Source organism: Bufo gargarizans, chromosome 2, assembly GCF_014858855.1.
Source record: "Bufo gargarizans isolate SCDJY-AF-19 chromosome 2, ASM1485885v1, whole genome shotgun sequence".
In the NCBI taxonomy this organism is placed as follows: Eukaryota; Metazoa; Chordata; class Amphibia; order Anura; family Bufonidae; genus Bufo; species Bufo gargarizans.
This window is the reverse complement of record NC_058081.1, coordinates 196,644,477-196,667,130: the sequence shown is the minus strand read 5'-3', so window position 1 is coordinate 196,667,130 and position 22,654 is coordinate 196,644,477. Positions and strand designations below refer to the sequence as shown.

Sequence of the window (22,654 nt, the reverse complement as noted above, 5' to 3'; positions counted from 1 at the left end):
ACGATCAAAAAGGTGTATGCCCCCCAAAATAGTACCAATCTAACCGTCACCTCATTCCGCAAAAATGAGCCCCTACCTAAGACAATCGCTCAAAGAATAAAAAAAAAATAGGGCTCTCAGAATATGGTGACATGAAAACATCATTTTCTTGGTTTCAAAAATGCTGATATTGTGTAAGTAAATACATTTTTTTATACATATTAGGTATCGCTCTCAGAATATGGTGACATGAAAACATAATTTTCTTGGTTTCAAAAATGCTGATATTGTGTAAGTAAATAATTTTTTTTATACATATTAGGTATCGCTGCATCCGTAAGAACCTGCTGTATAAAAATATCACATGACCTACCCCTCAGGTGAATACCGTAATTTTTTCTACTAAAAACGGATGTTAAAAAAGCTATTTTTTTGTCACCTTACATCACAAAAAGTGTAATAGCAAGCGATCAAAAAGTCATATGCACCCCAAAATAGTGCCAATTAAACCGTCATCTCATACTGCAAAAATGGTACCCCACCTAAGACAATCGCCCAGTAAATAAAAAAAAACTATGGCTCTCTCTCTCTAAATAAAGTAGACATATTAGGTATCGCCACGTCCGTAAGAACCTGCTGTATAAAAATATCACATGACCTAACCCCTCAGGTGAACACCGTAAAAAAAAGAACACCGTAAAAAAAAAAGTGTGTCAAAAAAGCCAATTTTTCTCACCTTACATCACAAAAAGTATAATACCAAGCGATCAAAAATTCATTTGCACCCTAAAATACCGTATGTTTAGTCCCATAAGACTAATGGAGGGAAAATTACCCTGCTCTTATGGGGTGAATACTAATGAAGCGCTTTCATTATCGAAGTGCTTCATTAGTACCGGAGGACCATGAAGGCTCTGTACTCACCGCTTCCTGGTCGACGGCTGTGAAGGCTGTGCACAGTGTGAGGGCGCGCTGTGACCTCACGCTGTGCGCGCAAGTTCACAGCACAGCATACTAGGAGGAGGAAGACCGAGCGCGGGCTGTGAGGAGCGGCGGCGTCCGGAGCAGGAAAGGTAAGTGTTTTTTTTATTTTATAAAACATGAGGCGCTGGGGGCAATATGGAGATGATGGTGGCAATATGGACATGCTGGATGTTAATATGGGGGCAATATGGACATGCTGGAGGCTGATATGGGGGCAATATGGACATGCTGGAGGCTGATATGGGGGCTATATTGAGATGCTGGGGGCAATATGGACATGCTGTAGGCTGATATGGGGCAATATAGAGATGCTGGGGGCAATATGGAGATGCTGGAGGCTTAAATAGGGGCAATATGGAGATGCTGGGGGCTAATCTGGGGCAATATCAAGATGCTGAGGCAATATAGGGCTGCTGGGGGCTTATGTGGGGCAATATGGGGCTGCTGGGGGCTGATATGAGGCAATGGGGGCTAATATGACAGGCAAAGAGGGCTGATATGAGGCAATGGGGACTGCTAGGGGCTGATATGAGATTGCTGGGGACCAATGAGAGGCATGAGGTTCTTATCTGAGGTCTGATTGGGGGTCTGATCTAGGGGTGCATCAGGGGGGCTTCAAATGGGACATGGTGTCAAAAAAATTATGGCGTTCCTTTCCGTCTGTGCCCTGCCGTGTGCCCGTACAGCAGTTTATAACCACATATGGGGTGTTTCTGTAAACTACAGAATCAGGGCATCAAATATTGAGTTTTATTTTGCTGTTAACCCTTGCTTTGTTACTGGAAAAAAATTGATTAAAATGGAAAATCTGCACAAAAAATGAAATTCTGAAATTTCATCTCCATTTTCCTTTAATTCTTGTGGAACACCTAAAAGGATTAACAAAGTTTGTAAAATCAGTTTTGAATACCTTCGGGGGGTAGTTTCTAAAATGGGGCAACTTTTTGGAAGTTTCTACTCATGGGGTGCATCAGCGGATCTTCAAATGTGACATGGCAGCTTAAAATTATTCCAGCAAAATCTGCCTTCCAAAAACCATATGGCGTTCTTTTCCTTCTGCGCAATGCCGTGTGCCCGTACAGCAGTTTACGACCACATATGGGGTGTTTTTGTAAACTACAGAATCAGGGCAATAAGTATTGAGGTTTTTGTTTGGCTGTTAACCCTTTCTTTGTTACTGGAAAAAATTGATAAAAATTGAAAAATCTGCTAAAAAAGTGAAATTCTGAAATTTAATCTCCATTTTCCATTAATTCTTGTGGAACACCTAAAGGGTTAACAAAGTTTGTAAAATCAGTTTTGAATACCTTGAGTGGTGTAGTTTATAAACTGGGTGGTTTCTATTATGTAAGCCTCACAAAGTGACTTCAGACCTGAACTGGTCCTTAGAATGTGGTTTTGGAAATTTTCGGAAAAATTTCAAGATTTGCTACTAAACTTCTAAGCTTTGTAACGTCCCTAAAAAATAAAATGGCATTTACAAAATGATTCAAACATGAAGTAGACATATGGGGAATGTAATGTAATAACTATTTTTGGAGGTATTACTATCTATTATAGTAGAGAAATTGGAAAATTTGCAAATTTTTCAAAATTGTTGGTAAATTTTGTATTTTTTTTATAAATAAAAATGAAATATTTTGACTCAAATTTACTAGTGTCATGAAGTACAATACGTGACGAGAAAACAATCTCAGGATGGCTTGGATAAGTAAAAGCGTTTTAAAGTTATCACCACATAAAGTGAAATGTCAGATTTTCAAAATATGCCTGGTCCTTAAGGTGAAATATGGCAGGGTTCTTAAATGGTTAAGTGTCTTGGACACTTATTACGGCTCACTTGACAAGGGAATGTGACTTAGCGGGAAAGTGTTGTGACTTAAGGTCCCTTTACACAGGATGACAGACCAGAAAATGATCAGGAAGGAAGCGTCCCTTCCCGACAATCTACCGTTACATGCAGCGATCTCCTCCACAGGACGGGAAGGGGCAATCACTAATACCATTGCTTATCCCCATACTGACTGCTGATTTGTACGCACAAACAATCAGATTATGCAATGAACGAGCGTTTCGCTTCTTCATCGGGTAATCGGCAGTACATTTACACCGCCAGATAATCGCTAATAAGCATTCCTATATACACTTGTTATCTTTAATATTTTTGGCTTGTGTAAAGGGCCCTTAAAGGGATTCTGTCACCTCCCCTCAGCCAAAAAACGATTTAAAAGCAGCCATGCAGCACAGCTTACCTGGATTAAGCTGTGCTGTTTAATCTTGAAATCCGTCCAGCAGTTACTTTAAAAAACGACTTTGATCAATAAGGAAATGCGTCCTGAAGGTGCCCAGAGGGGCGTTTTTTTCTTCCTAGTGAGCCCAGTACCGCCCCTCTTTCAGTGCCCAGCCCGCCTTCCTTGTATTTTCTAACCGCCGCCCCCAGCCTGCCACAGCCTCCCCTCCCTCTCCTCCCCCTCCCTCACGCCGAACGAAGTCTCGCACAGGCGCAGTACCCACTGAGGGCTGCGCCTGTGCGATCATCAGGAGACTGAGGGCGGCAGCTTCATCTTCGTCACTGGGCATGCGCCGAGCCCAGTGACGTCCGATGCTCGCTCTTCCCTCAGTCAGCAGGAAAGAGAGAGCATCCAGGTAAGCTGTGCTGCATGGCTGCTTTTAAATCGTTTTTTGGCTGAGGGGAGGTGACAGAATCCCTTTAAGATAGAAAGGGACATGGTCAACAATACAAAATAGTGCGCTACATTTACTGAGAAATTTGGGCGCAAAGTTTTGTAGCAAAGTATGCCGACCAATAGCTGACAAAAGTGTGTAAAATGCACCAAATATATCATCCAGCATCGGTTACTGTGAAAAATTTGGTGCCTCTTTAGACTGTCTAGTGTAAGTTTGCACTGTCTAAATATTAGACAGGATTACTACATCTACCCCATTGTTTTCAGATTTATTTAGGGCAAAATTATAACAGGTGGGTAAATAATGATCTCAGACACTTGCCAAGCCCAAACATTATACTTTTCATTGAGCTTTATAGTTCTGTTTGCTGTCATAATATCTCCATGTGCATTGTTACCTTCTTTTTAATTTACAAAATAGTTGGAAGATGGTATTACAGAAATAAATAGAAGCCGCCGACCTGCCAGCATTTATTTCCCCCAGAAATCCGGCACTTCACCTACTCCGCTGACCGAGGTCTGTGGTGCTGCAGGCATTGTCTTATTCCTTTGTGACCTTGCTGCTCACTATCACACCTTGATGACAGGTGTCAGTGGAGATGCCGGTGTCCGCCCTGCTCCTCTATGAAGGTGACAACGTGTAGGCAGTAAAGGGATTAATGGCTATAAGGAAAAGAGGGGAATAGGTGACCTTGTAAAAAGGACAAAGCAGCTTGAAGGTGTATTGTGAGGCTGTCTGCAGGGACGGTTATCTGCCAGCCAAAGCCATGTCCTTTCACTCGTCTGCAGAATGGGAGTAGTGAACAGACCAAGCATCCGCTGAGTACGTCACACAGCTGAGGATCAGCATCACAGTCCGAAAAGTAGTGTCTATGTGATTTCTGTCATATTGAGGGAACACAGGCAGATAGATTCAAAAAGCTATATTGGAGCACCGTGTTACCGGCTGAGTCCCGATCCGGTGCTCTGGCGCCAGCAGGGCAGCTGGAGATGTTCGCTTCCATTGCTTTGAGTAAAAACTCATAGTTTAGCCCCTTAGTTGGGTGGTATGTGTGTGTATTTATGTATGTGTACCTTGTATATGGTGTATTTATGCATGTGTACCATGTATATGGTGTATTTATGTATGTGTACCATGTATATGGTGTATTTATGTGTATGTGTACCATGTATATGGTGTATTTATGTATGTGTACCATGTATATGGTGTATTTATGTGTATGTGTACCATGTATATGGTGTATTTATGTATGTGTACCATGTATATGGTGTATTTATGTATGTGTACCATGTATATGGTGTATTTATGTGTATGTGTACCATGTATATGGTGTATTTATGTGTATGTGTACCATGTATATGGTGTATTTATGTATGTGTACCATGTATATGGTGTATTTATGTATGTGTACCATGTATATGGTGTATTTATGTATGTGTACCATGTATATGGTGTATTTATGTGTATGTGTACCATGTATATGGTGTATTTATGTGTATGTGTACCATGTATATGGTGTATTTATGTGTACCATGTATATGGTGTATTTATGTATGTGTACCATGTATATGGTGTATTTATGTGTATGTGTACCATGTATATGGTGTATTTATGTATGTGTACCATGTATATGGTGTATTTATGTATGTGTACCATGTATATGGTGTATTTATGTGTATGTGTACCATGTATATGGTGTATTTATGTGTATGTGTACCATGTATATGGTGTATTTATGTGTACCATGTATATGGTATATTTATGTGTATGTGTGTTGCATCTATATTGTTAAACCTGTTATTAAAAATTTGAATCCCACCGATGCACTAATACATCTAAAATGAAAAATTAAGAATGTATTTTCGTCTACAGATTCTATGCAGATATGTGTGTCTCTGTGGTAACAGACTACAGAAAGTCATAGTCACGTCATGTAGTCATATTCCCTGCTTCAATTCCCTTCCCTGTTTTGATAGTTTACACCATGGGTCAGCAAGTAAGGACCTGATGGAAGTGAGTAAAAGAATCCCAGTAAAGGTGTACATACCCAGCAAATATCATTAGGCTGGGTTCACACGGGCGTTGCGGGCGTTACATGAAAATCGCACCGCATCCACACTTGCTTGCGGATGCTTGCGATTTTCCCGCAGCCCCATTCATTTCTATGGGGCCTGCGTTGCGTGAAACACTCAGAATATAGAGCATGCTGCGATTTTCACGCAACGCACAAGTGATGCGTGAAAATCACCGCTCATGTGCACAGCCCCATAGAAATGAAAGGGTCCGGATTCAGTGCGGGTGCAATGCGTTCACCTCACGCATTGCACCCGTGCGGAAAACTCGCCCGTGTGAAAGGGGCCTTAAGGTCCCTTTCACACGAGCGTGATTTCCGCACGGGTGCAATGCGTGATGTGAACGCATAGCACCCGCACTGAATCCGGACCCTTTCATTTCAATGGGTCTGTGTACATGAGCGTTGTTTTTCACGCATCTGTTCTGCGTTGCGTGAAAATCGCAGCATGTTCTATATTCTGCGTTTTTCACGCAGCCCTGGCCCCATAGAAGTGAATGGGGCTGCGTGAAAAACGCATTGCATCCGCAAGCAAGTGCGGGTGTGATGCGTTTTTCACTGATGGTTGCTAAGAGATGCTGTTTGTAAACCTTCGGTTTTTTATCATGTGCGTGAAAAACGCATCAAAATGCATTGCACCCGCGCGGAAAAAACTGAACAACTAAACGCAATTGCAGACAAAACTGACTGAACTTGCTTGCAAAATAGTGCGAGTTTCACTGAACGCACCCTGAACGCATCCGGCCCCAATCCGCAAGCCCGTGTGAAACCAGCCTAAGGCTAGGGCTACAGCAGGTCAACAGTAAGTCCCCTTTCACACGAGCGAGTATTCCACGCGGGCGCAATGCGTGATGCTAACGCATTGCGCCCGCACGGAATCCGGACCCATTCATTTCAATGGGGCTGTGTACATGTGTGTTGGTTTTCACGCATCACTTGTGCGTTGCGTGAAAATCGCAGCATGTTCTATATTCTGCGATTTTCACACAAAGCTGGCCCCATAGAAGTGAATGGAGCTGCATAAAAAACACTTCGCATCCGATGCGATGCGTTTTTCACGGATGGTTGCTAAGAGATGTTGTATGTATACATTCAGTTTTTTATCACGCGCAATAAAAACTGAGCAACTGAACGCAATCGTAGGCAAAACTGAATTACTCTACCTGCGAAATCCCGCATTTTTCACTGAACGCATTCGCAACGCATCCGGACCTAATCCGGACACGCTCGTCTGCGAGGGGCCTAAGTCTTATAAAAGTCACACTACCAAAAATATTTATGCAACTTCAACTGACTGCCGCGTGACTGTTTTAGAACTGTTAAATTTGCCTGTAAAAAGGCTGCAGGCAAATCAGTTGGATGTATCTTGCTTTGTGGCCTATGATGGCAAAGTTGCGTGTGATTTCTACCTGTGCCTAAAAAGCCGACAGTGTTTTTTTGTTACGATCGAGTAGTAGGTATAGCAGGTTGCATTGTGACTCTATGTGGTGTCAGTGCTATCCAATGTCAGACTGAGCAGGGACACCCCCCCAATTGGTAACACCGGGACCCTCATTGCAATTCATTCACATATTCAAGAAGGAATAATAGAGGAATGGTACGACATAAGAACAGATGTCCAGAATTATGATTGCAAGGGAAGTATTTACTATAACAGACATGTCAGGAGAGGTGACAGCACTTGGCTGCCCAGCGTCTTCTCTATCACACTTCTGGCCACCATCAGCAGGTTAGAATCATTTTAAAGCCATGTGAGAATCCCCAGCGATCGGCTGCATCTGTCCGTGTCTCTTGAGTCCAATAATACAGATTTCACTGTTTTAATCTCAAAACACTGTAAATTATGCTTTCAATTAGTTCAAAAAATATAAAACCAGTAAAGAAAACCGCTTTTTTAATTTTAAATTTAATGTCAAATTTCTTGTCCGGGTTGTGTCCTGTCCTTTGTACACTCATAGCATAGACTGGCCCATAATCACCTAAACACCAGCCACTGTTCAGGTTACATCTACCTGTAACTTTTGCACACCTAAACTTATTAACAGGAAGAAAACCATTTATTCCCATAATGCATTGCAGCGCAGACTGAAATGTGTCAGTGGCGTATTTATTGCAAATGGCAGAACTAGGAACTGAATAATGCCCACCATGGAAGTTTCGGAATGCACCCCTCTTCTAGGTGTCTGTCGGATAGACAACTGAAGTATGTATATCCTATATGAGTATATCTACATGTAAATATAGATAAAGATACATACCTTCACATAGGGCTCATACAGTGAGATTGACTGTTACCCTCTAGTTTTGGGGAAGCGCTCAATGAACCCCAATACCCAGCAATATCAAGTGCTCTAACATAGGTTGGTATTAACTAGAAATGAAAGGCAAAGCATTACTCAGTGTGTTTTTTATTATTAATTGCGCCTTCCTCAATAGACAGTAGATGCACCAACTCTTGTCTCAGCCCTGGGGACAATTATCAGCATTTTCCTGTAATCCCTATTCTAGCACAGGTTTTTTATACATACATATTTTTTATACATATTGTGGCAGATTTACTAATCATGTAAATTTATGACACATTTGCGTTGTTTGTGCAGCGCCCATCAGTTTACGTTTACTAAGGAGCGCCTTTTTTTTGCTTTTTATAACCAGATGTGTCACTGCAATTTCATTGCAAAAAATTGCAAGTGTACTCCAGTCCCAAAGTGGTGTATAAACTGACAGAACCTTTGTAATAAATATGACTATACTTTAGACTGAAAAAAGTAACTTTGTGCAACAAATGTAACAAATGAGGTGCGACATTTTGTAAATCTGTTGCAAAAATATGGCTTCAAACCAAACAGATAGTTAATTTAAAAATATGCAAAACAGTTACATTACCGCCTTAGGCTACTTTCACACTTGCGGCAGTGTGATCCGGCGGGCAGTTCCGTCGTCGGAACTGGCCGCCGGATCCGCCGATCTGCTGCTGCCTGAAAGCATTTGTGAGACGGATACGGATGCGGATCCGTCTCACAAATGCATTGCAAGGACGGATCCGTCTCTCCGCTTGTCATGCGGACCGACGGATCCGTCTTGTACATTTTTCTCATTTTTACCGATCTGCGCATGCGCATGCCGGAACGACGGATCCGGCATTCCGGTATTCTGAATGCCGGATCCGGCGCTAATACATTCCTATGGGGAAAAATGCCGGATCCGGCGTTCAGGCATGTCCTCAGTTTTTTTGGCCGGAGAGAAAACCGTAGCATGCTGCGGTTTTCTCTTTTGCCTGATCAGTCAAAACGACTGAACTGAAGACATCCTGATGCAAACTGAACGGATTACTCTCCATTCAGAATGCATGGGGATATACCTGATCAGTTATTTTCCGGTATAGAGCCCCTAGGACGGAACTCTATGCCGGAAAAGAAAAACGCAAGTGTGAAAGTACCCTTAGATATATCACAGGGACTCAGGCTGTGTACAGGGAGAACTAGTAGGGAAGTGCAGGCCTCAACAACAGCATAGATGGCAGTAAACAAAAGGCAATTCTTGAGGAAAACCTGTTTGTCTACCAGAAATTTGAGGCTGGGAAGGAGGTTCACTTTCCAGCAGTACAATGACCCTAAACATACTGGTAAAGCTACGTTGGAGTGTTTTAAGGGGAAACATGTAAGGGTCCATTCACACGTCCGCAAATGGGTCAACATCCGTTCCACAATTTTGCGGAATGGGTGCGGACCCATTCATTCTCTATGGGGACAGAAAAGATGTGGACAGCACAAAGTGTGCTGTCCGCATCCGCATTTCCGTGCCGCGGCCCCGAACTTCCGGGCTTCGGCCCCGAACTTCCGGTCCGCGGCTCTGCAAAAAATAGAACATGTCCTATTCTTGGCTGCAATTGCGGACAAGAATAGGCAGTTCTATGGGGGTGCCGGCCGGGTGTATTGCGGATCCGCAATACACCATGGATGTGTGAATGGACCCTAAATGTCTTGGAATGGCCTAACCAAAGCCCAGACCTTAATCCAATGGCGAATTGGTGGCAACTACAAACCAGTAGGGGCAGTGAAAGCATCCATTTTGTATGCAAGAAGTAATGTCCTGTATACAAAACTAAGCAAATCTAGTAAGGGAACTACAGACAGGCCCCCTTTTAAAGTGTTGATTCAGTTAGGATCTTGCTTAACCACTTCCCTACCACTGTATGACTATAAAGGTTGGAGGTAAGGTCTTTAAAGATGGTGCCTGTTCCAGAGTGGAGTGGGAGCCATACCGCCAGGTGCCTGCAGTTTCATACAGCAGACACCCAGCGCCAATGTGACCACAGCATCTAAGAGCTAAAAAACCTAGGAGTACGCTCTCCCTAGGCTGGAACACCTTCCCCTCGCTGATCTCGTGGAAGATATTCCTTAGTAGTAATAGGCCTGAGCCTGTACACGGTTTCCAGGCATATTACTAGTATATTCCAACGCAGGCCTCCAGGTGGCAGCACTGCATTGGAATATACTGAATTTTCTAATAGAAATGGCAATCTGAAGATTGCATGTTGAGGTCATAGGCATCTCTGCATCCAAAAATGCCCATACTGTTAAAATATAAAAATATCCCAATCAGCGAACAGCGCGGCAGCAAAGAAAATCAAAATAGATGATTTGCCAGTTGTTTGTCGCTTCACCGCCACAAAAAATGAAATAAAAAGTGATCAAAAAGTCATACACACTCCGGAATGGTATCAATGGAAAGTAAGAATGAAAAGTTGTGGCTCCAGGAAGGCAGTGAGTGAAAAATGGAAGATCGCCCAGTAAGGAGGTGGTTATTAGAATATTATTAAGGTCTCATGCACACGGCCGTTGGGCGGCCGTGGCCGTATTGTGGCCCACAAACGGCGGGTCGGCAATCCACAGCCGCCGACCGTGTGCACCACGCATCACGGATGCGGACCCATTCACTTGAATGGGTCCGCAATTCCGGGGATGCGGAACGGAGTCATGGAACGGAACACTAGCAGCACTACGGAGTGCTTCCATGGTGTTTCTTTCCATTGTTCTGCACCGCAAATAAATATGACATGTCATATTTTTGGGCGGTGCGGACAGACCACGGACCCATTCAAGTTGAATGGGTCTGGCCCGCTGCACGGATGTTGCCCGTGCATTGGGGACCACAATTGCGGTCCCCAATGCACGGAACGGCCACACAACGGCCGTCTGCATGCGGCCTAATAGATAAGCTGCAGCTAAACATGGGGGCAATCCAACACTACAGCCAGGCACCATCTTCATGGGCAGATTATAAACCCCCTACTATTAGGCTACATGCACACGACCATATGTGTTTTGCAGTCCGCAAACTGCGGATCCGAAAAAAAAACGGATGACATCCATATGCCATCCGGTTTTTTTGCGGATCCATTGTAACAATGCCTATCCTTGTCCGCAATACAGACAAGAATAGGACATGTTTTATTTTTTTTGTGGGGCTACGGAACGGACATACTGATGCGGATAGCACACGGTGTGCTGTCCGCATTTTTTGCGGACCCATTTAAATGAATGGGTCCGCATCCTATCCGCAAATAAAATGGAACGGACACGGAAACAAAATATGTTCGTGTTCATGTAGCCTTAGGGCTTGTTCACAAGACCATTGCCTCTCTGTTGCCGCATACGGCAGGTCCGCAATACGCGGGGCACCGGCCGTGTGCATTCCGCATCAGGTATGCGGACCCATTCACTTGAATGGGTCCGCAAATCTGGAGATGCAGTGCGGAACAGTACGGAACCCTACGGAAGCACTACGGACTGCTTTCGTGGGTTCTGTTCCGTGCCTCCGCACCGCAAAAAGATAGAACTTGCTCTATCTTTTGGCGGAACAGACAGATGGCGGACCCATTCAAGTGAATGAGTCCGCGATCCGCATGTGGCTGCCCCGTGGTCGGTGCGCATGCATTGCGGACCGCAATTTGCGGCCCAGAGCACGGCCACGGGAAGCACGCGGTCGTGTGAACAAGCCCTTACTCTGCTTTTTTACCAAACCTGCTGCTATGTCAGGGTATTCCCGGAGCTGAAGTTTTAAGCATAATCTGTAGGGACTAAAGGGGGAGATTTTTCAAAACTGGTGCAAAGGAAAACTGGTTTAGCTGCCCATAGCAACCAATCAGATGCCACCTTTCATTTTCCAAAGGAGCTCTGAAAAATGAAAGCTGGTATCTGGTTGCTAGGGGCAACTAAGCCAGTGATCCCAGCCAGTTCTGATAAATGTCCACCTAAGTACTGGGCAGCTGTGGAAACCCCTGTGCTGAGCGGGTCCACTACCTCCAAACCCTAGGCTGTAAGCTAAGCTGGTCTCCTGTCACAGACGCAGGTGGGGGTCAGACAGTGTCTAAGGCCTCATGCACACGGCCGTTGGGCAGCCGTTGCCATATTGCGGCCCACAAACGGCGGGTTGGCAATCCATGGCCACCGGCCGTGTGCACCACGTATCACGAATGGGTCGGCAATTCCGGAGATGCAGAACGGAGTCACGGAACGGAACACCGGAAGCACGACAGAGTGCTTCTGTGGTATTTCTTTACGTTGTTCCGCACCGCAAATAAATATGACATGTCGTATTTTTTTGCGGTGCGGACAGACCACGGACCCATTCAAGTTGAATGGGTCCGGCCCGTGCACGGATGTTGCCCGTGCATTGGGGACCACAATTGTGGTCCCCAGTGCACTGAACGGCCGCTCAACAGCCGTGTGCATGAGGCCTTAGGAAGGCAATTTAGACATCAGAGGGTAGTCATTAAGATATTGCAGGGCCATTGTGATAATAGGCGAATGGGGGAGCAAAATAATAATAAAAAAGGACATAAGATGAGATAACGTCCAATGTTCTTTTATTCATTATGTGATTTTTATTTTGTAGATTACAGAACATCTGTCAGCAGATTTGTACCTATGACACTGGCTGACCTGTTACATGTGCACTTGGCAGCTGAAGGCGTCTGTGATGTTCCCATGTTCATATGTGCCCACACTGCTGAGGAAAATTATGTTTTAATATATGCAAATGGTGCTTTAGGAGCAACGGGGGCGTTGCCATTACTCGTAGAGGCTCTCTTTGCAACTGCCACGCCCTCTGCATTCTGATTGACAGGGCCAGGCATTGTGATGTCTTGAACTCTTTTAGTGTACTCACCATCACCGCCACCCCAGGCAGAGAGTTCCATAGTCTCACTGCTCTTACCGTAAAGAATCCTCTTCCATGTTTGTGTAACAATCTTCATGGTTGCGCATGCGTGCCTATGTCCACTCCCATGGTCCAGGCCACCAGAGAGGTTGGTGCTTTTTCCTGCTGCTGGATTGCAGGGTGGTCGTAATGTGTATAATGTGATGGAAAAATGAATCCAGCCAGCAAAGGAGACAATATGGACCATCACAATACATTAGTAAGTGCCTTGTAGTAACTGTCTCTACATGATAAATGCCATTTGCTGAAGTGACACAACCCCTTTAGGTTTGCTGTCCAAGAAAATTCCTAAGTCCTTTTCCATGGCAGTGTTACCCAGGACGTTGTGTGGCACTGTTTATACGGATAATATGCACCACTTACACATAGTTGCCAACTGTCCCAAATTTGCCAGGACTGCCCCTGATTTTCAGAGACAATCCCAGCAAATTTGCGCTATCCCGGGTCAAAAGTGGGCATGGCTAATGCCAACCCTGCCCATAAATGGGTTTTTCCGAGCAGGTTTGGGGCATTCCCAGGGGCGAGGCTTATATGCTCTAATTTTACCAATTGAAATGTTGATAAGTATGCTTACCGGACACTACATGGCACTGTGTAAAGGGAACCTGTCATCAGATTTGCGATCGGCAACTGATACAGTGCTGTAGGTCACCCACTCACCCCACAGCAAAACCATTGCTGTCAATCGCAGTGAGATGGGCAGGCTTGCAGAGGTGACTCAATGACTTGGGCAGTATAAGAAGACACTTGATGTCTTAACCTAAATGTCCAGGGTGAGACAGAGTCTAAAGCACTAAATCATTGGCTGCATATCGCAAATCTGATGACAGGGTCCCTTTAAGCACTGAAGATGGCGGCTGATGTTGGGCACTCTGTATAGTACTATTTAATCATGAGTAGAAGTGACAGACAGTGGTGATACAAGTCAGCTCCGGGCGTACAGAGACGCTTAAAGTCACCCTCCAATCCAAACCTAAAATTTTACTATACATGTCACATATACAGTCAGCATACCTGGTGCAATGCCTTCCAAACATGCCTCCATTCCCGCCCTCCATCAGATTCTCTTCAAGATGGCCGCCCTCCTGCACTGGCCTCAGATGGACAGCGCTGGTCCAGCAGAGTGCAGTGGGGAAGGGGGGCCAAGTGTAGACTTTCCTACATTGCTCTGCATGTAGAAGTCTGAAATGACGTCCACCATGAAAACGATCGGATGGGTGACCTGAACGGAGGCGGCCTGAGAGGAGCGTTGACCATACACGTGTCATGTACACTTGAATTTTAGGTGGGGACCGGAAGGGTTGCTTTAGGAGAAACATGACTTCTTGCAGTATTCATGAACGTTCTCAGGCTGTCACTGTTAGGGTAGAAACATAGAAACATAGAATGTGTCGGCAGATAAGAACCATTTGGCCCATCTAGTCTACCCAATATACTGAATACGATGAATAGTCCCTGGCCCTATCTTATATGAAGGATGGCCTTATGCCTATCCCATGCATGCTTAAACTCCTCCACTGTATTTGCAGCTACCACTTCTGCAGGAAGGCTATTCCATGCATCCACTACTCTCAGTAAAGTAATACTTCCTGATGTTACTTTTAAACCTTTGCCCCTCTAATTTAAAACTATGTCCTCTTGTAGCAGTTTTTCTTCTTTTAAATATTCTCTCCTCTTTTACCTTGTTGATTCCCTTTATGTATTTAAAAGTTTCTATCACATCCCCTCTGTCTCGTCTTTCTTCCAAGCTATACATGTTAAGGTCCTTTAATCTTTCCTGGTAAGTTTTATCCTGCAATCCATGTACCAGTTTTGTAGCCCTTCTCTGAACTCTCTCCAAAGTATCAATATCCTTCTGGAGATATGGTCTCCAGTACTGAGCACAATACTCCAAATGAGGTCTCACTAGTGCTCTGTAGAGCGGCATGAGCACCTCTCTCTTTCTACTGGTAATGCCTCTCCCTATACACCCAAGCATTCTGCTAGCATTTCCTGCTGCTCTATGACATTGTCTGCCTACCTTTAAGTCTTCTGAAATAATGACCCCTAAATCCCTTTCCTCAGATACTGAGGTTAGGATGGTATCACTGATTTTATATTCTGCTGTTGGGTTTTTACGCCCCAGGTGCATTATCTTGCACTTATCAACATTACATTTTAGTTGCCAGATTTTTGACCATTCCTCTAGTTTTCCTAAATCCTTTTCCATTTGGTGTACCCCTCCAGGAACATCAACCCTGTTACAAATCTTTGTGTCATCAGCAAAAAGACACACCTTACCATCAAGGCCTTCTGCAATTTCGCTGATAAAGATATTAAACAATATGGGTCCCAGAACAGATCCCTGAGGTACACCACTGGTAACAAGACCATGGTCTGAATATACTCCATTGACTACAACCCTCTGTTGTCTGTCCCTCAGCCACTGCCTAATCAATTCAACAATATGGGAGTCCAAGCCCAAAGACTGCAATTTATTGATAAGCCTTCTATGTGGGACAGTATCAAAAGCCTTACTAAAGTCTAGATAAGCGATGTCTACTGCACCTCCGCCATCTATTATTTTAGTCACCCAATCAAAAAAATCTATAAGATTAGTTTGACATGATCTCCCTGAAGTAAACCCATGCTGTTTTTCACCTTTCAATCCATGGGATGGCACTCCGCTCTTACTATTTCATGGGGGGGGGTAAAAGGATAAATGTATCAAAGCGTTTCCTTCACATGCCTCTCATCTAGACTCTTACTAGAAACTTTTCTTAAAGGGAACCTGTCATCTGGATTTTGGGTATAGAGCTGAGGACATGGGTCGCTAGATGGCCGCTAGCACATCCGCAATACCCAGTCCCCATAGCTCTCTGTGCTTTTATTGTGTAAAAAAAAAACGATTTGATACATATGCAAATTAACCTGAGATGAGTCCTGTCCCTGAGATGAGTCCTGTATGTGAGATGAGTCAGGGACAGGACTCATATCAGGCTAATTTGCATATGTATCAAATCGGTTTTATTACACAATAAAAGCACACAGAGCTATGGGGACTGGGTATTGTGGATGTGCTAGCGGCCATCTAGCAACCCATGTCCTCAGCGCTATACACAAAATCCCGGTGACAGGTTCCCTTTAAAAGTGGCCATCTATTTAAAGTGCAACCATTGGAGCAAATTGTTTGGAGAGGGGAGAGTTGAGTGTGCCCCACAACGTGCTAACACCCGCCCATGGGTGCGCATCCAATGAGGCCAGATAATGCGACTGCCTAAGGTGGCGACACCTAGAGACAAGTGGGGGAGGTGGCAGGGCCATGGCAAATGAGCGCTTCAATTGTGGAAGTGCTCATCTCTCTATAGTCAACTGTATCACAGTATGCCTTTAACAGTAGGGCTGGAGGGGGACGCCCTTTTAATTTTCGCCTCAGGCAGCAGAAAGGCTGGGTGCACTCCTGCGTGACCTGCCTAGCAATATAGGATGCAGAGGTAGCAGGCAAGGGCCACAGAATATAACACAGGTTAGTTTCCCGGTGAGCCGATGCTCAGGGGGCCAACTTTGCCCTCCTCACAGCCGGCCGGTGGAAGTTTTTGGGGATGTATTTTGTGCTGCTGCCAGTATTTTGTGATGGACTGTGGTATTTGGCTCTGTTGGGGTGGTATAATGTGCCACACTATGGTATTGCTGGCACTCCCTTCCATTAATTTGGATCCGACTACAAAACGGGGCCACTTTTACTATTTTTTCCAGGGCCACTTTAAATTCCCAGTCCGCCCCTGGTAGCAGGTACACCCTTCAAAACCCTTCTGCACATAAGACACAGGTATTATCAATGGCACAGCAGTAGCATGATTGGCACCAAACTGGGCATTCCCTGGTACAGATTTGCACTATAGCTTCAGGTTACCCCCAGTAGTGGAGTAGGCTGCAGGATGGAAGGGGCATATTGGGCATATTATTGCAGGCATGAGGGCACAGCTGCAGGGTGCATGGGGGCGGGGCACACTGCCGGCTTTTGGACCACCTCGTCTGCCTCTTTCCTCTGTTCTCGCCGCTGTCACCAGCCAGCCACGTGTAAGGCGGGTACGCTCCCCGGTGGGCGTGCCCTGATAGCTGCACCCCCGCCGCCCATTGGTCAGAGCTGGAGAGGTGGGCGGTGCCCGCTGTCAGATTTCGGGGCGTGTTTGGAGCGGGTCACATGGACTCTCATATGGCAGCCGCGGGCAGAGGGATGCGGCAGAACGGAGCTGGCAGCTGAGAGCGGTGGAGTGTGCGGGGGGCTCCGGAGCGCAGCACGGTGACCATGTATTATGTGATCGCGGCCATGAAAGGTGAGAGACTGCACCGAGGTCACTGGTATCCGCAGGGCATGGGGGGGGGCACGCTGGCACTCTTCTAAAGTAAGGCAGGGCAAATGCTCAGAGAAAGACCCTGGCACCGGGGGTAGAGCTAAAGCGGCCTGGCATCTGCAAGCCTTTGGAAGCGGTGAAGTTGAGATCATGGCTCTCTGGGTAGTGTCTTCGGGAGAAGGTGACAGGCACTTTAGGCGGCTGCTGTGGAGTTAGCAAGGCTTGTGCCAGCAGCACCCCTGCCAGGGCAGAGTTGGCATATACAGCAGGAAGTGTAGGGATGTTGTTCCCTGTCACTGCCCGACGTCATGGCAGAAGGGTTTATGAAGTCAAGGGGCATGAAAGTCTACATAGCTGCAGACTATTGCTCTGTGTTATCAGCCACTTCAGACTGGGACTAGTCCTGGACTGTGGAGAAGTTCAGAAAATGCTCTGTCCCGAGGATCACTACCTCATCTAGAGACACTATATATATATATATATATATATATATATATATATACATACATACTGCATATTCTATATTACTGCTCCTATTTTCTGTATTGCACCCAGTGGTATCCTATGTACTACTTTCCCTGGTGATTATTGCAGGACTGGGTGTAGGTGGTTTATGTCCTTGCATGTCACTCTTCTGCAGCTACAGTGGTCCCCCATGTGTGTGCACCTATCAGCATGTACCCCTGGCGTTCCATCAGCTGTCAGAGGCCTGGTCTCTAGGCTGGAGGTATTGTGTGCTAGTCCTGGAAGCCACAGGGACATTATCAGCATAGATGAGCTCCAACTGCTGATGGAGTGGAATTTGGTGTTCCTGCAGAAAAGAAGCAATTTCTTTCAGGCGTAGAAACTTGCAGCTCTGCTACATCCGCGCAGGACTGAGGTGATGCTTAGGCCACCGGCCTATTATAGTGCGTCCCAGTCGGAGAGATTAGTGGCCTGTGTTTGTACAGAACCGCCATTATTATCAATGGGCCATATAATTATAGATTTCATAATGACTTAATGAGTTTCTCTTGTACGCGCTGACGTCTGATTGCTCTTGTCCATGAAAACACATCACTTCTTCTCTGTGAATCCCAGGGTGCACTCGCTCGACAGTGGTATAAGGGAAATAGATTAGAACCCACTAAAAGCTACAGGTACCTGTGACACCGAAGCATTCCAGCACAGTCCCCGCTACATTTAGATGGTTAAATATTAATATAAGAAACACCACGGTCTAAATTTCCTCTGCCACCTAACTAGGCTGCTGCCGTCCAATCAGAAGTGGATTTACGCTGCTTCTGTAGCCATTATTTTATATGTTCTATAACATGATATAGGATTCTGAAATTGCAGTATCATCACAGGTGTGAATTGTGTCAGAAGTTTCTTTGAGTAACCTTGAGAAAGGTCAAGAAAACTCCTGTACCTTGGAACGCCTTAGAGTCAGACCATAATAAAAGCATCCTATAGTATTTTTTAATACATCACAGTGTATATATATATATATATATATATATATACACACACACTCACAGTGTGTATATAGTGAAATCTGTCCAATAACCACCTCTTCAAGATTTTCTAGGGCAGATTTTCACTTCTACCATTCTGGTCATCTTCTTTAAGAAGACAATCCCCTGGAAGTTATATGTGTGTGTGTGTGTTTGTGTGTATATATATATATATATATATATATATATATATACGGTATATTTGTATATACAGTACATACCGTATATATATAGTAGAAGTATGACAGCACTACAGATCAAATGTGTGTGTATATGTATATATATATATATATATATATATATATATATACGGTATATTTGTATATACAGTACATACCGTATATATATAGTAGAAGTATGACAGCACTACAGATCAAATGTGTGTGTATATGTGTATATATATATATATATATATATATATATATACGGTATATTTGTATATACAGTACATACCGTATATATATAGTAGAAATATGACAGCACTACAGATCAAATGTGTGTGTGTATGTGTGTATATATATATATATATATATATATATATATATACGGTATATTTGTATATACAGTACATACCGTATATATATAGTAGAAATATGACAGCACTACAGATCAAATGTGTGTGTGTATGTGTATATATATATATATATATATATATACGGTATATTTGTATATACAGTACATACCGTATATATATAGTAGAAGTATGACAGCACTACAGATCAAATGTGTGTGTATATGTGTATATATATATATATATATATATGGTATATTTGTATATAGCGTACATACCGTATATATATAGTAGAAGTATGACAGCACTACAGATCAAATGTGTGTGTGTGTATATATATATATATATATTTATAGTGCTGCTTATGTAACGCACAGTAGTATAAATCTTGTAAGGACATCAATTTATGGTACATATTTAATACATCATTATTAATCATATTACATTTGGAACTAAATGTTGGGTTTCCTGTCTAAGGACAAGCCTTTACATGACATTACCTTAACCCTTTGTGCTATACGCTGATGCTCTACACATGAGGCCTTTGTGAGATGATGTCGTTTCCGGTGTGAGGCTGACCGTTGCTGCCGCTTCCTAGTGTGGCGGTAACGAGAAGCCTAGCTGTGAGGGTCCAGGCCCAGCAAATAAAGTTTTAGCGCATTGATGTGTACGAGGCGCTGGCACCTAGTGATTGCTCTCTGCACAGTGAACTGCGGAATTTGACCCTATGAAGAAGTGAAAAGCTCCCAGTTTCTCTGCGGCGCCTCCTATAGTGAGGAGTACTTGTAATGATTTCACCTTCTGGTTTGACCATTGAGGTTATTCTCATTTGTTACGATTTCAGACCCCCTGTAAAGCACCTTGTGCGTGATGTCCTACGTAATGCTTCCTACCGGGTACGATTAGAAGATGGTTCTGTTTTCCGGACACACCATTCACGTTACAGTGCTTTCCATTATTACATCAGTTTCATTCAACTTCTCATATGGCATCATTTATTGCCTATTTTTTTTTTTCCAGAGGTAACATTTTATATTTCCTAGAGTGTAAGCTCTTTGGCCCAAGGTTTATCTCAGTCTTCATGCAGGTAATATCTTTTGTTCCTAATTATGTCCTGTTGTGGACAGTTTATGAGTTCACTTTTCTCATTCCTTCCTAAGAGGTTGTTGGACTTTCTGCTGCTACGTCTTCTCATTACAATCAGATGTAGTAGAGTCGAGATTGTTACATCATTGTACATCGCAGTGAGATGTATTTGTGTTCCGTAAGGCTGTTAGTAATCTCTGTTATTATTTTCAATTTCTTTTTTTATATCCAGAAAGCCTCTGCATCAAATGACAAATTCCGCTCTGCTACATCTTTAAACGTAGGAGCTGTAATAATTGCAGTATCCTTTACCTATGTCTAAAGTAATTGTAATGCGCCATTATACGGTGACCCAGAATGCCATGCGCCATATACCATTAAGAGTCCAAGTAGTGGGACATATTCAGCAGATGGTTGTTTTAGTCTCTTCTCTTCACGTACACCATGCAGAATTCAGTCATAGTAATGAGAGATGGCATACACTCATCCTATTGTGGCTAGATGAAAAACCAATATGCGTCTGCATGGCAGGATTGCATATTTGGGGGAAATAAAGTGGTACGCGGGTCATAAAACTTAGCATCCAATGAAATATGTGATTTTAATGCTTCAGCTCAAACAGTGACATTTACAATGTGACTATTTGCTTTGCTTTATGAACAGTTTTCATAGAGATACACCAAAGCTGTATTTTACCCCCGGGGCAGAATAGCTTATGTATTGTCAAAAATCTTAGAATTTAGATTATGCAGAAGGTTCACACGTCCTCTTATTTAAAAGCAGATACCGAGAATACTATGAGCGCTGAACAACAAACTCAGCACTGCTACATCCGACAGACACAGATCTACTTTGCATGACAAACTCAGCTGTGTTGTGTCTAATTAACTTAATTATGCACGATTCCTGACCCTGCTATATCGGACAAGTTCATATCTGCTATATCTGATGCTCTGACCTGTATTACATTTGTGCATTTGTATCACATACACTTGTTAGGGAGCATTAGCGTGTGGATTTAAACCCGTCTTTTTTTACATAAATGTATTCTGCGTTCTCCATTGATGATACCCGCTGGGTTTTTGGGCTTCAGGACGAGGAAGCCAGAGAATATTATACAACAGGGTTATTGGAGGCAAAATTATGAATATATATTTTGCCGAAAGCAAGAAATACTTGTTTCTCTTATTCAGAGGAATAGACATTCTCTATAGTCAGCAATTATAAAAAAAAAAAAAATCATTAAGGCAGCAACTAAGATCATAGATTCAGTAGACCTACGCACGGACACATTGATTAGCATCATGAAAGATTATTACATAATAGTGACGGCCTGGTTGAAATGTCATACCCTGATAACAGCATCCTCGATGACATCCTATTTACAAAAGCTAAAATCTGAGACAAAACAAAAAAACAAAAACATTTTCTAGAAAGTAGAAAGCCATTAGACATTACTAAGAAGAGAAATTCCAAGGTAGGCTAGGCAGCCAAGGCGCAAACAAGTTTGCTAAGACAAGTTCACTTTTTGGACCCATTGACTTTAGTGGGTCCGTGGAACGGGCAAAAATAGGACATGTTCTATTTTTGTGGAGAACATACGGATGCGGAAAGCAAACGGATCGTCCTTGTGCTTTCCGTACCCGTATGTAAAACATCCCCTATACTTGGCTGCCAAATGCGGTTCATGGACCCATTGAAGTCAATAGGGCCGCAGAAAAGAATGGATGCAACACACACGGGCATCATCCATATTTTGCAGGTCTGTGTTTTGCGGACCGCAAAACGCATAAGGTCGTGTGAGTGCACCCTAAACCCGTAGGTCTGATTTGATCAGCGGAAGTTAAAGAGAACAAACCTAAGTAATAAAAGTGATGCCCAAGACTGACCTGTTCTGTGGTTAAGCTATAAAATAATGTAACACTGTGGAGATCTGTGTGGCCTTGGCAGACCGCTTACTAGAAACCTTCTGAATAATAGAGATTGTAAGCCTGCGCCCAGATCTTCACCACTTCCATGAATCAGCCTCAATCTTACTTCTCTTACTTTATTTATTACTGTCATCTTCACTGTTGCATCATTTAATAATGGAATGGATCTGAAATTGGGTAAAACACATAAAAAGCCCCCTTGGCATTGGCTGCCGGTTACTGTGCCCTAGTCTGTGTTAGAGCAATATTACATGAATTTTTCAATGACCTTGTAGTCATTACTGTTCTTATGTAATATAAATCTGGCTACTGTAATTTACGTGCGCGTTGTCCATTAGTAGGTTACTTCT

General features: G+C 43.7%; 1 protein-coding gene across 2 annotated transcripts in view; it reads left to right on the top strand.

The window, feature by feature from the left end:
• RORA (RAR related orphan receptor A) overlaps window positions 1-22,654 on the top strand; it is a 503,282-nt gene that overhangs the window by 405,100 nt on the left and 75,528 nt on the right. Inside the window, exon 1 of one of the 2 annotated variants that reach the window (XM_044279865.1) lies at window positions 17,150-17,262. The exons of the other annotated variant lie outside the window; for it this stretch is intronic. Within the exon in view, the coding sequence (XP_044135800.1) occupies window positions 17,235-17,262 (28 nt within the window). The 5' untranslated portion in view covers window positions 17,150-17,234. Of the gene's footprint in view, window positions 1-17,149; window positions 17,263-22,654 lie in introns of those variants that run through there. 2 annotated transcript variants of the gene reach the window in all.